The following is a 19,299-nucleotide window of genomic DNA, read 5'->3' as shown; positions in this document are numbered from 1 at the left end:
AATCATAACACAGGACCACGGTTCTGTAATTTTGCAGCCTTGATCCATCGTGTCAAAGCGCTTCTTTTGTTACTTTCGCTGCAGTACTCCGGTGTCATAAAAAAAAAGCATACTAAAATTTGGAAGGGGCTACTGCTATCACGGGTCACAACGCACCTGGTTCATTAATAAATACGCACCTACGGCCAGTATATTTACAAGTGCTGGTATAAGTGCCAACATCTAAAAACTTAACTGACAATCATTCAGGGTTCTTCCTGACATTGCTGGGACCCTGAAAAACAATAAATGAAAATGTACGCCAGCCTTCTTTTGTCGCATGCTAATTTTCCGTGCTTTCTGGTCATACGAATTTCGGATGCTACGAATATTTCTGGTGGTCCCATGAGATTCGTATCACTGAGGTTTCACTGTATAGACTTACTTTGTATAAAAGTACAATTTGTTGGTATCGCATTCACTGCTTCGCCCTTAAGGGGGGACATGGTGTGTGGAGATATTTTCTGTATCTTAAGTCCAAACCTGATGAAATTAAAGCTTTGAGGGTCGAATTTTTTCGTGAAATCCAGTCCAAAAATGTGTAATTTTTTTATTGCTGAAATAAATTCTTCAGACGATTCTATTTAAGAAAAAAATTGTCTAAAATTTTTTTTCGTGACCGTAAAGTGACAAAAAAATCAGTTTTGTTATTACATACATATGGTTTATTCGTAGTAAAATCAAGCAGAATCCTAAAAAAAAAACCGTTACAGTTTTTTATGAATAAAAATTATGCATTGTCTTAAACATAGCTCACAAACATACAAAAATAAGCGCACCAGAGTACGTTTCCGATTAAAAACGCTCGTGCTCTAACACTAAAAACTTTTCAGCGTATGATAGTCTTTGAAGCATGGCTCCCCGCGCACGCATTTCAGATGTCGCTCCTTGATCGTCATCGGAGTCTGAACTCGTCAAAAAATCCTCGTCTGACGAACTGAAATCCAATAAATCAGATTTCGGCAATTGGGGAATAGTCCGCATCGGAAGAATCGCTGCTCGACTCACCGGCAGCAGCGCAACCGGTGCACGCTTCGATAGCGTAAGCGAACTGCGTCAGTGAGCGCACGGAAGAAAACTATGGTTCTGCGCCAGTCCGGAAAGCAAAACGAGTGAAGAAGCTACAGTAATACTTCGTCTTATCGCCATCCAGACGTAGTTAGTTTTTCCGAGACCCCGAAACAGGAAACGCAATCACGGCGGCGTCGTTTGTGTAATTTAGCTCCGCATGGAAACAGATGTAATCGCGCGCCGGGGTGCAATAAATGAGAGAGTAACAAGCGGTCACCCGTTGAGAGATTAGAAACCAAACAGCCATCAGCTTTGCAGGCGCAAGAAGCGAAAACCACCCGAAGGACGAAACCGAAACGAGCCGGACCGCGTGCGCGCGTTCTGATGCGAGACTACAAGCCGCCGCGCCTCTTTGGAAAGAAAAAAAAAAAGACGAAGAGACATTGGCGCATTAAAAAAATTACACGCATTCCCGAAGCGTGGTAGCACATTCCAAGCAAGAGAAATGGGAGAAGGCGCGCGTTTGAAACCAAACCGCGCCGCGGGCGCTCTCGGTTGCGCAAGCGATAGCCGGCGCGCGGCGCGCCATTTTGCGAAGCATAAAAAAAGCAACAAAGGAGAGACATCGGCGCATGAAAAAAATTCCACGTATTCCCGAAGCGTGGCAGCACATGCCAAGCAAGAGAAATCATCGAAAAAGGCGCGCACTATAAACCAGCTGCACCGCGAACGCGCTCGGATGGGCAAGCGATAGGCGGCGCGCCGTTTTGGGAAGCGAAAAAAAAAACAACGTTGAGACATCGGCGCATGAAGAAAATTCCACGTATTCTCGAAGTGCGGAAGCACAGGCCGAACAAGAGAAATTATCGAAAAAGGCGCGCGTTTTAAAAATAAACGCTATGCCATACATGTACGACGAAAACCTTTTGGTACCAGGAAGCTTCTGCCGTACATGTACGGCGAAAACCCTGAAGGGGTTAAATAGACTTGTTTGGTTTTTCATGCTGATTTCAAATATACAATAATTTTTCTTGTAAGCAAACTGGTTTACGAGATACACAAAGCTGCCTCTCTATTGTTTCCGGAGACAATAGGAAAAAAGCCGTTCAGCAGAAAGTGAATATTATCAGATAGCTAGATACTACTATATGCAATAAGTGCAACGCTGCAAACAGTTTTCAGATCGGATCATAACTAGTCATTCTGCAGATGATCGAAATTCAATGCTTGTACTATGACTACCGTAAAGAAAAAACAAAATCAATTTAAAAAAATCTATGAACAGAAAATTAGAATTCTGCTCTCAGCACTTTGTGATACACAGCTTGGGCTTTATGTTAAAAAAGTAATTACAGCTCTAGCTCTTCTAGATCATGAGATATCACTCCGACAAGCTAAATAAATGACCCAAAAACATTTAACTTTCAGCTCGTACTCGTTGCACAGATCTAAACTGCAGATGAAATAGTGATCTTATAAGACTTCTCTTAGGCTTTACATGCGAAATAATAGCTGTAGATGTCAATAATATAATTTAAAAAACACTTTTTTCTTTGATGATTTTTTGGTCTCCACAAGCCATGTCCCCCCTTAAGCGAAGCTAAGTGTTTTCAACCGTCAGCTATTGACCCTAGGAAAGCGAGGGGCGGACGTGTAACATGGCGTAGCCGCTTCACAGTGGGCCATCAGCGACGGGCCCGCTACTGACAGCTGCGCATATTAAAATGCAATTGCAGCTGCTCCGACCAGCAGGCATGTTTTTATTAATGAGATGACATTTTATTGTGATAGCAATTATATAGACACTCTCGACGGGTTTTTGCCGTCATGTCCCGTATAAAGTCCAAATTGATAGCATCCCCCCGCGCATGGTATGTTCTACCGCGAGTAAAAGTGCGCAAGCAGGGCCGACGAACGTGGCTGAAGCAGAGGTCAAACCAGCCGGCCCATCTTCGTTGCTTGGAGGGCGCATGCGATAACATCACCCCGTGCTTGAGGCCTGCCGCCGAGGCAGAGAGGAAACTCCCCGCCAGTCTTGAATGTGCATGAAAAGACGCGAGGTGGAAGGGGGGGGGGGTCACTAGAGCAGCAACTTTGTACTTTGATTCTAAGAGTGCGGTCGCAATCGCTGGTGCCGAAAGAGCATCTCTCCCTAGAGCGGCCGTATTCTCTTACACCAGCGTTTTGGAGAGTTACGCGAGATCGGATACTTGCTGTCGCATTCATTGCTTGACCCTTGCAGTGAAACTGTGACTTTCTTTAAAAAAAAGCAAGCGAAAAATTCGAATCTGAACCCTAGCACTCACGAGCTCGAAAAGGAAGAGCCTTTTAAGGCGTATTTACCGCAGAGTGATTACAAACCCGGATGTGCTGGTGGAAGGAATTACGAAAAAGTTCTTCTGGATGAAGATCCATGGATAAAGTATATCAGAGGAAAAGTGTCAATGCGTTCCCACCGTTCATGTACGTGCTCTTCAATATTGTTCCATATATCTATTGCTAGTGATCGCAGGTTTCATTCCACGACGTCCAGAAACAGAAGTGACAGATATTTTAGCAGCGCGCGTGTAGTTATTACTGAACATTGCTTTCATTACATGCCGTGCGACGCTTGAAACGAGCTACCAGCAGCGTTTCTGAAACAGATGACGTCCGCCGCGCCGCCATACTTTCACGCTGCTGATTGGCCTAGACGTCACAAGCCTCAACGGAGAGCGCGTTTTGCTGTCAAGCCGCTGCGTCGGCACCGTGCATGGCATCATGGCTTACTCGTCACGCATGCGCGAGCACTGTTTATTCAGTGGAATAATTCTTGGTTCATAGTTGTAACTTTGATGGCCCCAAGATCAAGCTGCACATGTTTAATTGATGCGCCGGCGGTGCGACTGCCGGTGATAGACGCCCCCAAACCCGAGACTCTGGTGCAGTTTGGCACAATTTTCGTCGATATTATCAGGATGGCGCAGTAAATACAATTTGGCGCACTTTGGCGCAGTTGGCGCAAAAATGGTATCACTGCATTTATCAAATTATCACTGCTGCACAAGATGCCAAACATTGTTGACAATTTAAAAGTGAGAAAAGCATGTCCAAATAAGCTGCAGGCGTTTATGCTCAATCTCAACTCTGCTCTGGAATGTATAGTGGAATGGGCACAGTCGACTACTGTGGATTTCACTGAGCAGAGCCCAACAAAATCCGTTTACCATGTCGTCCGGAGCATAAGATGAACCTCGTGTATGAAAAAAATCAAGTGCACTAGTGCCATCAATATGAAAGAAATTAAGTAATGTTTTAACGTGAAGCTACTGTGGCGATAGATCGCAGCTTCTTGTGATGTAGGCAAGCAAAGCAGTGCAGTGTCAGAAATAAAGACAGTGTCAGTCGCATGTACAATTTTGCTCTTACAGTTATTTTTAAGTGCATAGCACTCTAGGGCCGTGGCTTGTCGCCCATCCACCGTCTCATGTCGCATGGTGACGCAGTGGTCAATACATGCCTAAAACAAGGCTAACAATGCTGAAAACCAGTGCACAATAAACTAAAAAGATCTAAAACAGTATACCGTAAAATCCCAAGCAAGCGTCCCCCCTGCGGTGAAAGATAATCTGACAAGATTCGGAGGGGGGGGGGGGGGGGAGACCTTGCTCCGTTACGGATCAAAATTCAAGATGGTGGCGGAAGAGCCACAAGCGCATTCAGTAAGATGCTTTACTGAATACGCATTCATTCACTGTCGTTATTCGCTCTCGTCGGGCGAATAAAAACAGTGAATGAAACAGTGAAAATGGTGGGAGGAAAGGAGGGGGCACTTGCTCAGCCATTGGCGCATATTTCAAATCCTCCAAAAAAGGGAAGAGGGTGCTTGCTCAGGATTTTACGGCAAACTACAGAAATCACCAAGAATTAATTGCAATAATTTACATAAAAATGCGAAAAACGCTTCTGAAACATCCTGCTTGAGACCCGTGCCGTGCAAGAGAGGGCACCACCGCCTCGGAAAGCGCACGATTGCTGAGGCGGTGGCAAGCATGCAATTGCCAAGGGAATCGCTTATGCACTTCAGGCCCGTAGCTGGGGGGGGGCTAGCCCCCCTCCCTCCCTTGAAATTTTGGTGAAGTACGTGTTTTTACAAAAAAAAAAAAATAAATACAGGTGTTTTTCTCAAATAGTTAAGGTTTTCAGCAAGTGCCCCCACCCTCCGAAAAAAATTCCTAGCTACGGGCCTGATGCACTTCCTCAGGTTTCACGGTAGTGGAGCCGCATTAAGTGCAGGATTTAGAGCTACAACAAGAAATGTAGAAGGACGACATTTTTTTTTTTTCTTAAAGGGGCCCTGGAACACTTTTTCAGCATGGTCAGAAAGCGCTGCCAATCAGTCGGTAGTAGAGGCTCCTGACAACGCGTGAGCCAAACATTATAGTGCAGCACGCAGCCTGTAAAGTACAATTAATTCTTAGTCAGCTGCTCTTCTCTTGACAAATGAGGCCATAAACCCAAATGACCGCACCATAAACTCAAAGTTCACAGCCATTGGCTGATTTGAGCATTGTGAGTTGCATAGTTATCGCGGCCACTGTGGAATGCTGCCACACTGAAAGCTACCCAAGGGGAGGGGAGGGGGGATGACAAGGGGGCAAGAAGCTACATCCACTCGTCAGTGCACATCATGACATTGAGCACTCTTGCTTCTTTTTTTTCCTCCAATAGTGGTCACGGTGCTTCCAGCTTCAGTCACCATCTTTCTTTTTTATGCGTGTGCTCAGGTGTGATGCATCATTATTCATGTGTTCATCCTGAGCATACACTGCTTCAGAGGCATTGCCTGCGACATGCTTCAAGGCACTTACAGCATCACAGCCCCCTTTTGCCTTTCTTTTCTTCCCCTTCTTTGTGCGCAACCTTGCTTTTCACCTCTACTTCTGAGGTCAGAAAACGACTAGGCAGTCTTGAAATGCCCTATTGTGTAGTCCTACTTGGTCATGAAAAGCACCAGCAAGCAAGGAATATGGAAGACTATATACTATAAAGGTTCATCCAATAAGGTTTAAATGAGTGCCATCAGCAAATGTTACTCCATAACACCCTAGAAGGGCTGCAAATGAAAGCCACGAAGGATGTCGCATGCCTCAAAGAAGAAAAGGAAGAGAAAGTTTGGAAGGACTGGTAGTAGAAGCGAAGTGAAGAGACAATAGAACTACAGGGGAGGCCTTTGCCTGTCTTCATCTATTACAAGATACAGGCAGCAAAACCTTACCTCTCATCACACAGCCCTATGAGCACTTGCTCCAGACTTCCAGCTAAGTCACCATCTTCTGACACACACTGAAAAAAAACAAAACATAACTGTCACTAAAATGCTACATACTATAATAATGAAGCTAGTAACTCAAGCTAGACTTACACCTTCAAGCATACACTGAAAGTGCCTGTTTCAAATTATCAGGATTCTTAAGCAAGAACAGTTTTTGCCAATTAACACATGCATGATGTTTCAGTTTAGAGGTCCTCTATTCATTCACTCCAATGTTTGCAAAATGGCATTTCATATTACATGCACACAAATGACATAAGATAAATCCACTTAACCCATATATGCCCAGAGTCTTACCCATAGGTGCACTTCACGTGATGGACTCTAACATCGCTATTTTTTTAGCTGATGACTAGCGCCACCTACAGCACAGACTAGCGCCACCTACAGCACATCAAGCAGGCCTCAATGAGGCCTGCTTGATGTGCTGTAGGTGGCGCTAGTCATCAGCTAAAGAAATAGCGATGCTAGAGTGCATCAAAGAAGCGTCCTATATGTAGGACACTGGGCATATATGGGTTAAAAGCGCAAATATGTCTGTTGTTTTTGTTTAAACATTTCAATGAATTGTTTATTCGTAGTTATGAATACATATTTAGTTTTTAAGTTGCTGAGCTTCGAAAATGTGAAGAGTGAGACAAGGCAAGACGGTGCGATGAAGACAAGCACGTTGCTGTTGTCGAGTAGTAGTAGTAGTACAAACTTTATTGAACTGAAGGGAATTAGGGCGAAGGTGTGTGGGTGCCCTAGTCCAGGGCTCCACTGGCCTGTGCGGCTCACTAAGCCTGATCACGCAGAGCTACTTGGCTCTCCCGATCATTGCTCGCAAGCCATATCTCCCACTGCCTCTCGAATGGGTTTCTCCCTAATAAGGGCGAGTTGATTTCGGGTGGCCCGAGTCTACAAGTCCACGTTATGCGGGTGAGAGATGGCCGCTCCCAGCACCAAGGACATGTGTCCGGGTACTGCGTTGGGTGGATTTTGTTGAGCATTAACAGATTGGGGTATGTGTTAGTTTGTAACCGGCGCCAGTATAGTGTTTACTATAACAATGTTTCAAATTCTTACTAAATTTATCGCACTTATACATATACAGATGACACTCAATTTAACTTCCATCACCACACTCAAATTTGTTAAATTGCGAAGTTTGTAAAATCGAGAAAGTGGTTTTTCAGTTCTTCAAAACCTAAAATTGTAACAGACACACCCAAAATCTAACCACGGCATTATTTTTGCCATTAACCCACGCGTGCTCGTGTGAAAAGTCTGTTCAGTTGTACCAAACATGTGGTCCAGGCGATGCAGGCCAGGTACACAGTCACGTGAAATATGACATGCAGTCGAAATGCAGACGGGGAGAAGGAATGTAATGATTATGCGAGCAGGGCGAGCAAGAAAGTTGTGAGGAGACGATCAGTGTCATTTGTCGCATAAATCATGAAATAACGAAAGCACACAGCAGTGTTCCTGTGGGAGCACTGACAGGAACAATAAACCACTGCTGCCCGTAGTACATCTGGTACATAACAGCGTGACTGTTGAGTCCACTAACTTATTTCAGAAAAATCTTCGTTAAATCGGTATTCGTTTCAACTTAAACTTCGGTATTCGTTCCAACTCTGCTTAAACTACATGCCTAGCAATTATGATAGATTTGTTATATGTATCTTGATATGTACTGTGAAATGATATGTGTTCCAGTAGTGAAGGTTCCTTTTCTTATGTTTCTTTTATGCACATTTCTATTTAATATGATTCCATTCCACTCCTGTAATAGCCCGCCAAAAAGGGCTGACAGTATCAATAAATGAAATGAAACTTAGTTTTGCTAGTTCGGGTTGACAACAATGTTGAACCTTATGAGTACCTGCCGAGGAATGCAAATTTCTTCCTTAGATTGGGAACTACTATGCAAAATTTGGTTTTTTTAGATCGAGTTCTAACTGTATTATTATACTGTAGAAAAGCCTAGCCTTCATGGCATCGAAAGTAGTTTCCAACACACAACAAATGTTCAGGACAGGTGCTGAGACTTCTCTATAGTCGGATACAACTTGAGAAGTCCTCGGCATTTCCTCCTCAAAGGCGGAGACACACAAGCTAGCACCAAAGCACCAATGGGCGCACGCTCCGGACTGACGCAATGAGCCGGACTGTCGGTGGCCCCGCTTCAGCCGTCAGGGCGGGGCTTCTCCGGACTTCTTGTGTCCGACTATAGTATTAGCAAGGCTGGACATCGTTACAGTGTACTAATCAAATGCACCACTCGCTTGACAGGGAAAGAAAGCAGCATATAAATGCAGGAGACAAGAGTGAAGTCGTAAGGATATAAGTAGAGAGAGAGAAAGTGAGACAAGATGAACTGACAGGGGGAGGAGTGAAATGAACGATAGGACAAGGCATGAACAAACAGAATACATGCAAACTCGCACCGTGTATTGTTTCTGAAATCAAAAGTTCGCTACATCGACACTAATCTACAACAGAAAGCAGGTCGCGCTGTGGGCTTTAGACTGGAGTGGTCCTAAAATTCAAGGGCTTTCAAGGACAGAATGCAATTCTAGGACCTTCAAAGGCCTTGAAAATGTACTTTTCAAATTAGCGGGTTTTCAAGGACCCTCATAGCCCTCCAAATGGTCCACTCCTCGCTTGTTTTTTTTTTTTTTTTTTTTTTTTGATACGAAGTGACTCCGTAGTTGTTGGGAATAGCAACAGTAGCCACTTTAGCATGTGTCACGCGATGATCTAGCATTCTTAGCAACTGTGCAGCCTAAACCCTGCCTGCACAACAATGTATCGAAATGCATATAAAAGTACAGTTTGCCAATTTACACTAACAGATATTCTCACAGATGCTCAACATACTGCTGCAGCTCACACACCTACATGCATAAGTAGTAAACAGTGCCAATTTACAATAACAGATATTGTCACAGATGCTCAACATACTACTGCCGCTCACACAACTACATGCATAACAAGTAAACAGAAGAACTCACACGCCAGTATGGGCTTCTTGGGTCGAATGAGTACAGGACAGTTGCAATGTCTTCCTTCAATTCCAGCACAGTACACCCAAAAATGTTCAGCAGGTCGATGACACTGTTGTGGAAAAGCCGAAGTGGTCATGTGAAGAACTCCTTTCTCACTAAACATGTGAGCATCACAGTGTATACAATAAACAACACAATATACGCATTCCTTGATTTGATTTCAGCATTCATTTTATACAAAAAAAGTTTGTAAATCACAGGACAAGAGTGAAAAGCCGCTGTACAAAGTTAATTTTTAGGTGCATCACATGTGATAGCATGTTATTACTACTATTTCCAGACAAAAAAGGAAACATAAAACCTATTTTGCACACAAAAACAGAAACTCCATCTCTTCCACACTTAAAAATTAATAATGAAAACTAACGTTATTTTGATGCATTTATAGACTGCATGAATAAAAGAAAAAAAAAAAACGCACTAGAATTTCAGCATATGTACCTATCTATGTTATTTATGATTGTCGAGAAGGACTGACAGCCAGCACTTCAGCCTACACGTTCAGTGATTGGTTTGCAGAAAAGGCATCACCCAAGTTTATGTCTCCCAAATGCCGTAACAAAGCTTTTTCAAGCATACGAGTGCCACCAACAGGCACGCAAGCGCTCATAGGAAAAGTGTGCACACCACAGCAGATTTCCGCCTGCACCGTGCCAGCACTTCTCAGCTCAGGCAAATTTGGCAAAGTACAACATATTACTGCATAATTTTTCAATCATGAACTTCTGTGTATAGCTCGGATGGCCTCTATGATTTCCATCTCTCTAGTGTTTCAGCGTGATACTGCTGGACCAGCTGGGTGGCTCCAAAGTGTCATGGTTTTTTCCTGCACTAACTGGTTTCTAACTTATGCCTTATGGCATAAGTTAAATTTAAAAAATACAACTTTGTTTACTAGATGAAGTCCAGGAGCGGTCTATGAAATTCACGGATGCATTTGGAATCAATGTTCACTCGCACTGTCGACGACCACAAGGTGAGGTTCTAATATTTAACCCTTTGAGGGTTTTCACCGTACATGTACGGCATCACCTAACAGGCACCAAAGGGTTTTCGCCATACATGTATGACACGCCTGTATGTTTAAAACGCACACCTTTTTCAATCATTTCTCTTGCTTGGGATATGCTGCCACACTTCGGAAATACATGGAATTTTTTTAATGCGCAGACGCCCCTGTGTTGTTGTTTTCTTTCCTTTCCAAACGGGCACGAGAGATGGCGAAGGCCCGCGGCTACATGGTGTAAGGAGGCCGCCCACCTTGGGCACACAGTGCGCTTCCTCAGAATAAACGTTTATTCTCTCTCTCTTCCAAAGTGGCACGCCGGCATTCGCTTGCTCATCTGAGCGTGCGCGCATGGTTCGGCTGGTTTCGCGCACTTTTTTTCGATCATTTCTCTTGTTTGGCAAGTGCAGCCACACTTTGGGAATACATGGAATTTTTTTTATGTGCCGATGTCTCTCCGTTGTTTTTGTTTTCTTTCCAAATCGGCGCACCGGCTTTCCCTTACGCATCCAAGCGCGCGCACTCGGTGCAGCTGGTTTTGGTTTCGTCCTTCGGGCGGTTATCGCTTCTCGCGCCCGCAAAGCTGATGGACGTCTGGTTTCTAATCTCTCAAAGGGTAACCACATGTTACTCTCTCATTTATTGCTCCCCGGGGCGCGATTACATCTGTTTCCGTGCGGCGCTAAATTACACAAACGATGCCGCCGTGGTTGTGTTTCCCGTTTTGGGGACTCGGAAAAACCAACCCCGTCTCATTAGCAATAAGACGAAGGATTATTATAGCTTTTTCACTCGTTTTGCTTTCCGGACGGCCGCACAGGCATGCAGTTTTCTTCTGTGTGCTCACTCATGCAGTTAGCTTACACTATGGAAGTGCACGCCGGTTGCTCTGCTGCTAGTGAGTCGAGCGGATATTCTTCCAATGTGGATTATTCCCCAAGCGTAATTTTGCATGGCTGTGAGCTATGTATAATACAACGCATAATTTTTAATTATAAAAAATCACATGGTTTTTAGAATTTTGCATGATGTTACTCATGAACAAACCATACGTATGTAACAACAAAAATGATTTTTTTTGTCACTTTACAGTCACGAAAAAAAATATTAGAGAATGTTTTTCTGAAATGGAATCGTCTAAAGAATTTAATTCGGCAATAAAGAAATTACACATTTTGGGAGTGCATTTCGCAAAAAAATTCGACCCTCAAAGGGTTAATGAGTACACGAGAGAGTATAGTCGGCATTTAGTAAAATAAGATAGTTTAACTAGACAGCGTGCGTGTCACTCGCACCACAGGTGACAAATCCTTCATTGACATTTACTGCAAGTGTTCGATTTTACAAATTCCAGTTGTGTTTTCGAGTGTTGGCTCAGAGGTGACCATATATGCTGTAGATATGTATAGTGAGCAATATGAGATGGAACACTGAAATTGCCTTTTAAATGTAGCTGGCAAGCGCAAGAGTGTTCATGACACTAAATGCTCGAGCAGAAAGATATTTCTAGCAATTCCATACATCACATTCATACCAGTACGTTACAAGTAATAGTTGAATAAACACAAATTCAGTGTTCCAGCTCATACTGCTTATGATAGTACGTGTTGACGGTATCGGCACGCGATAACGCGCATCCCGCTTAACTACCGCATCCAATATACATCCGCTCGGTAATACCTACATTGACTGCACTACTCCTTTAACATTTCATGTGTAGAGATACATGCAGGTGCATTCGGATATGTGTAGTATTTACGATTCAAGAAAAGTCAACAAGTGACAACGTGTTTTTTTTGTTTCGTGCTCCCACGGCGCCAACGAGCAGCAGGCGACAGAACAGCCGGCTCGCTCGACGTAGGCACTTTTTCCATAGTGCTCCCGCGCACCCGCGGGGTGTTGTGCCATTGCTTGAAAAAGGTCTATTCAGGCAAAGAGGCTCGCTGATACTACAGATCAAGAAATTGTGAGCAGTAGTGTTTCATACTATCTTCATATTAACCCTTTGAGGGTCGAATTTTTTCACGAAATCAAGTCCAAAAATGTGTAATTTTTTTATTGCTGAAATAAATTCTTCAGACGATTCTTTTTAAGAAAAAAATTGTCTGAATTTTTTTTTCGTGACCATAAAGTGACAAAAAAAAAACATTTTTGTTGTTACATACACATGGTTTATTCATAGTAACTAACAGTTTTAATAAATAAAAATTATGCAATGTATTAAACATAGCTCACAGACATACAAAAATAAGCGCACGAAAGTACTTTTCCGGTTAAAAATGTTCGTGCTATAACACTAAAAACTTTTAAGTGTGTGATAGTCTTTGAAACATGGCTCGCCGCGCACTCTTTTCAGATGTCACTCCTTGGTCGTCATCAGAGTCTGAACTCATCAGCAAATCCTCGTCTGACAAACTGAAATCCAATGAATCAGATTCTGATTCGGCACTTGGGGAATAGTCCGCATCGGAAGAATCGCTGCTCGACTCACCGGCAGCAGAGCAACCGGCGCACGCTTCCATAGCGTAAGCGAACTGCGTCAGTGAGCGCGCGCAAGAAAACTCTATGGTTGTGCGCCCGTCCGGAAAGCAAAACGAGTGAAAAAGCTACAGTAATCCTTCGTCTTATCGCCAACAAGACGTAGTTAGCTTTTCCGAGATCCCAAAACAGGAAACGCAATCACGGCGGCGGCGTTTGTGTAATTTAGCGGCGCGCTGAAACAAATGCAATCATGCCCCGGGGAGCAATAAACAAGAGTAACAAGCGGTCACCCTTTGAGAGATTAGAAACCAAACAGCCATCAGCTTTGCGGGCGCAAAAAGCGAAAACCAACCGAAGGACGAAACCGAAACCAGCCGGACCGCGTGTGCATGTTCTGATGCGCAGCTGAAAGCTGTGGCGCCGCTTTGGAAGGAAAAAAAAAAGAAAGAAAAAGAAAAGAAGAAAAACCGAGAGACATCGGCGCATTAAAAAAAATTCCACGTATCCCCGAAGTGTGGCAGCAGATTCCAAGCAAGAGAAATGATTGAAGAAGGCGTGCGTTTGAAACCAACCACTCCGCGGGCGCGCTCGGTTGCGCAAGCGTTAGCCGGCGCCGTTTTGCGAAGCATAAAGAAAGCAACGGAGAGGCATCGGCGCATGAAAAATATTCCACGTATTCCCGAAGCGTGGCAGCACATGCAAAGCAAGAGAAACGATCGAAAAAGGCGCGCACATTAAACCGGCTGCACTGCGAACGCGCTCGGATGGGCAAGCGATAGCCGATGTGCCGTTTTGGGAAGCAAAAATAAAATACAACGGAGAGACATTGGCGCATGAAAAAAATTCCACGTATTCCCGAAGTGTGGTAGCACAGGCCAAGCAAGAGAAATGACCGAAAAAGGCGCGTGTTTAAAAAATAAACGCTATGCCATACATGTACGACGAAAACCCTTTGGTACCAGGAAGCTTCTGCCGTACATGTACGGCGAAAATTCTCAAGGGGTTAAATGCGAAGCATTTCTTATTGACCCTCCCTCCCTGCCCTGCCCTGCCCGTCGGTCTGTCTGCACTCGTAGTCTTCTCCTTACCTTGGTACATACCAAAACTGGCATAGGAGGACGTGAATGTATGAAAACATGATTCACGGGTAATGACATGAGTAACGTGACTTCCCTGTTGCATATGCAATGAAATCCTTTCCCTCAGTCACATGTGGCACATACCCGCATACCGAGGACCATGGTGTGCGGGTATGCACCACAGGTGATCCTCCGTCTATATCAACCCAGACTGAGGCCATCCTGGAGTGGGCTGAGAGGGTAGAGGAGGCCTACTTCAAGTAGTTCCTCCCCCCCACCCTCTGTCCCATTGCCCCCTTCCCGTTAACCAGGGACAAATAAAGTTGTGCATTCATTCATTCATTGGAAATCTTAATCCGACAGTGTGAAGGGGCCCGTGTCACAGAAAATGCGGTGCCGGGGTCAGTGGTGTTGCCGAAGGGTTAAATATCCCAATAGAAGCACAGAATAAAAATAACGGCTCGAGCCAGAATCAAACAAAGGCAATCTGCATGGCAGTCAAGTATTCTACACATAGCCACACTAGTGCTTCAAATTGTTTCGGAAAAAGACCCTATACAAGCGTCATGTCAGGACAACGCCAACATGGGAGACAGTGTTGGCCATCCACTTTTATATCAATATATAGCAAACCTTACGTATCTACGACTCCTCAAGCTACAGTCAAGCGTATCGCAAATACGCCTGTGACCGTTACGTGTGATATGCACGTCATTGCCTCGTAGCATGCACTTAGTGGCGATGGATGGGTGGATGGAAAAACTTTATTTCGTCAGAAAGCAGTTGCAGACGATTCCGTGTTAGATGGCCATCAACCCAAGGTTGACGGCGACCTGTGTGGCCCATTCCACGACCCTTGTCTGGACGACTGGGTCTGAGCTGGTCAACGCGGCCTCCCACTGCTCGAGAGAGGGATCACGCATAATATCCGCCGGTGGCGGCACCATGCTACATTCCCACAGTATATGGTCATAACTTGCCACTGCCTGGCACCATTTGCATTGTGGCGATGAAACTGACGCTTTTTCTCTTACATGAATGCCGATGTTTACATTTGACTTTGAGCTACCGTTTACACACCAGTGTACCCGGCATACCTGTCAAGCACACGGTATACACACAACTACTCAATTTACATGAAGACGTCGAACCACCTCGTAATGCTTGGCTGAAAGCGGAAAATCTGGCATAGGCTGCTACTGCCCCGACTGCTTCATACGAAATCGATTCTTAAAATGTGTTGGATCTGCCAGATTTTTTTCAGATACAGCATAAATTGCTCGGTCCTTATGTTAAAGAACATTCTGGAAATATTGCACATGCATGACTATCATACAGAGTACAAGCAACGTGGCACAAGCTTTCTTTTGCAAGACAGACAATGGCTCACTTGGTTTTCCGTCATATTGTACACCAGACTTGTACACGTTCCAGAAAATAAGTAACCGATTACAATTACTTCCTTTAAATTGTAATTGATTACAGTGGTGAATTACAGCCCAAGAAAAGTAACTGAGCAATTACAGAAATGTAATCGATTACTTTTGTGTTACTTTCCTTCAAAATTTTGTTGCCGTAACACAATAACACAAGTTGACTCAAACTACAAAAAACTATACAGCAGCTTACATGGTAGAGAGAAGGCTGGAGGCTTGCGTGAAAGCTGGGAGTCTTACTGTGGCTTCTGTGATATAGTGTCGCATGTTGTTAACGTTCAACAGGAGTTGTTTTTTAAGTTTTCGTCGCTGATTCTTCCCCGTTTCCTCGTTAAGAGGTCGGCTGCTACACTGAACACTCTCTCAATTCATGCGCTGGAGGGAAGGGCGGTACTATAAAATTGGAACAATTTGCGCGCCAGCTCGTAGTTGCGCAGTGCTTCGATGCTAGCGTCCACGTCGTGCATGAAGCGTCACGCTTCACCGTTGCTGGCGCTTGGGTAAGGCGTTCCAGGTAAGGCCACGGAAAAGGTGAAAAAACAGGCTCTGTAGGGTCTGATGGGACACAGGGTCCCTACAGGGCGGTCGCATATGTTTCGGAACAAGAACTGCCATAGAAGATCGGTTACAACTTGATTTTAGCAAAAAAAATTCATTGATTACCGGTAATCAATTACAAGGAAATGTAACTGATTAACCCAGGACGTTACAGTTTGAAAAAAGTAATCGATTATATTACAAAATTAAGAGAAAATGTAATTGATTACAAGTCATCGATTACTTGTAACATATTACGTGCAACTCTGCTGTACACCAGCACTCACGAGTAGTAGCATAGGAAAGAACAGAGAACGTTGAAGTGAATGTCAAAATTGCTTGACTAGATTTCTCGACAGCTGAAGTGGGAAAAGAAGGAAGATATAAACATGGAATCCAACAATCACTTGAGGTGTTGTTTAGTTGCGAGACACCTTTCCAACTATTTTTCAAACTCTTCCGTCATTCAGGCACGACAGGCAAAGAAAACATTCTTATAACGATTCAGGAAGCAAGCTGGTGTAAGGTCTCAAGTGTTGCTGGGTTTGTACAGGTTTCGAACGCCAAAATTCAAGGGTATTCAGGTACCCATCAATGGTTTTTCAAGGACCTCGAGCAGCATCCTAAGTAGGAATTTTTTGCCATAACAATGTTCCAAAACGCTATGGAGAGCTTTCTTGCATCAGAAATGAAAGAAAATAAATGTGCAGCTTCAAGTTTTGGTCACATTAAGCTCCTAACATGTGCAAAACTTCACAACATTAATGCAGCTGCTGGGACATCTATTGTATTGGGTAACATTCTCAGTTCTCCCATTTTACTTTTTTTCAGTCTTTGGCAAACTGTTTGGCTCTGCTGAGAAGGTGACGTTGTATGATGCTATCACTTTTTCCTAGCAGTGATCTGCTAAAAGTAGAAAAAACAGAACTGAATACGTCAAGTTCCTTCTTTTTTTCCTTCGCCATGTTGACGTTTGACCGTTGAATAATTTTTTTTTTCACTTTCTAGAGCCACCAAGCCTCCTCCATTTTTGAGCTTTGATATACATTGAATTGGATATGAATTGGACTCGTGCCAGTACAGTTGGCTGCTTAGTGAATATCCACTGTTTATCCAAGTCAACATCTTTGTATTAAAGAGAGCCCTTTCCCTATCAGGAAAATGGGGGCGAGCGAAGCTTGGTGTGTGCATGCCTGACCTACTATTTTTCTTTCTCTTTCTTTCTTTCTTTCTTTCTATCTATCTATCACATTATGCATTGCTCCCTCCTAACTTTTTCCTTCCTCCATTCCGGGAATTGGACCTTCACCCACATTCTTTGCAGCACAACACTTTTGTCACTACAGGCAACAACAATGGTCACGCCTGAAACAATGAAATGCAACAGTGGAAGGACACAATGAAATGTGGCAACGTGAAATAGCAAGTGACCTCGATAAAAACCAGATTTCTACATAACAATTGGCTGACCACCGACAAGCTCAAGATCGGGAGAGCATCAGTTATTGTAAAATGGCACGGGTCACATACGAATGTGATTGGTGCACCTTCAAGAGCCTGTATGTGCACACCCGCATTTCTGTACACTCGCCGGCGCCAGGTTTTTCGCGAATTATGTCACTGCTGCCACTGCCGCTGGCGCCGCCACCACTGCAGCTGCCACTGATATCTAACTCATAGAAGCTTCGCTTAAAAGAGCAATAAGAACATTGTATGGGAGCCAATCACTATGTGTGAGAAGCAATGGCAGCAGATTTAATTACAACTTCTTACTTTTAGTATCTGGCTCGCACAAAGCATCTTTTTTCCAACTCTGGCTGCATGAGGGCAGTTTATATTTGTTGAGTTGCCGATTATACTGGCAAATATCAACTGAGTATCAGCAGGCTCTCTTCCTGCACTGCTTGCACAACTGAGAAAGATAGAAGAAAAAGATATAACAAGTGCTGAAGGTGGGGTTCAGTTGTGCAAGAGCCAAGTGGAGAGAAAGCAGAAGGCAGACGGACAGGTGGGAAAATGAATCAGATGATCGGACAAGGCGTGAAAAGGCAGTACAAACACGAGAAGGGAGCCCTCACTGAGCAACAATACATGCATCTGGCTCTGTTCATGGTGTGGTTTAGAGTGCCGCACAAGTTGTAGAGCACGCATGCCAGCATATTGCTTCTAAAACGGGGAGATTGCCAGATGAATGCTTATCTACCACAGAAAGCAGGTCACATATTCAAAATCAGACTCCATTTCTCAAGAAATTTAAGGGTTTTCAAGGAAGGAACAAATATTCCAGGACTTTCAAGAGCCCTGAAAATGTACTTTTCAATTTCAAGGGTTTTCAAGGGTTTCAAGGACCTGCACGCACTCTGCACAGTGCACACAAATTGCTTGTGAGGAGTGGTGCCACATCGCAGCAGGTACTGGATTTCAATGAAGCTGCGCTTGCTTTCACTAAGTGGAAGATTGCTCTGCAAACGTGCACAGATGCATCAGGGAAAGTTGGATGAGTAATCTGCACTGCTGCAGTGTTCCTGGTCTTTGTTTTAAAATACTTCTTGGTAGCAACACAGTACACCATCATATAGCCTTGCGAGGGAGCTGGAATTTTCTCCACTCACCAGCCTTGCCTTGGTTCTCGTGGCAAGCAGTCACGCTACTCCGCTCTCTTCTTCGACTGCCATGCTTTGACATGCTTACTAATGAGATGCAGGACTATTCAAGAAACTTGCGTTTCTTTCTACTGTTGAGACATATTCATTCAGACTTCATTCCGACTTTATTCAAGAAAACTTACAATTGTCTTAGGAGACGCAGCAAAAGGTCCGAAAGGTGCCTGACTAGGCTACGTCCCCCATAGCATAATTTAACTGAAAAAATAAGTTAGCCAGCAAAGATAGCCAGCAAGGATGACGAGAAAGAAGATCAAAACTGTGCAAAAGGCAGAAAAGTTCACAGAGGTGTCTCTAGTCTTTCACACTGCCGAGCCCAGCCATCTTGGCATGGTTCGAAAGCTCACTTTCGCCTTTCTGTTCTGACTGCCTAGGAAAATGGGGAATATAAAAATATAATATTAAAGCCTGGTACAATGAAATTCACAATGTATGCACACCTTAGATTGGCTGTTGCCATGGCAATTCATGCACCGACACTAGCAACAGAGTGCTTGTCAGTAGGCCTGCTTTGAAAACTTCGTCAATCCACCATTTCTTTATTGGCTCACTTCTTGACCATAAACATAAACAGCGGCGAATTGACGCTAGTTTTATGAAGTTCAAAAAATTAATTGCGTAGGAAGAGCCAAGCGCAACATTTGATCAGATCACCGTACCTGATCCTACGGTGACAG

The 19,299-nt window shown here is 44.0% G+C and overlaps 1 protein-coding gene across 2 annotated transcripts in view; it reads right to left on the bottom strand.

Moving 5' to 3' along the window:
- Positions 1 to 19,299, bottom strand: part of LOC119396069 (uncharacterized) — a 189,906-nt gene that overhangs the window by 21,337 nt on the left and 149,270 nt on the right. For both annotated transcript variants that reach the window (XM_037663142.2, XM_037663152.2), the window contains exons 18-19: positions 9,367 to 9,469; positions 6,308 to 6,375 (exon numbers count right to left, since the gene is read on the bottom strand). In XM_037663142.2, coding sequence (XP_037519070.1) covers positions 6,308 to 6,375; positions 9,367 to 9,469 — 171 coding nt within the window. The remainder of the gene's footprint in view (positions 1 to 6,307; positions 6,376 to 9,366; positions 9,470 to 19,299) is intronic.

Source organism: Rhipicephalus sanguineus, chromosome 1, assembly GCF_013339695.2.
Source record: "Rhipicephalus sanguineus isolate Rsan-2018 chromosome 1, BIME_Rsan_1.4, whole genome shotgun sequence".
NCBI lineage: Eukaryota > Metazoa > Arthropoda > Arachnida > Ixodida > Ixodidae > Rhipicephalus > Rhipicephalus sanguineus.
The sequence above is the reverse complement of the archived record's forward strand: the minus strand, read 5'-3'. Positions and strand labels throughout refer to the sequence as shown.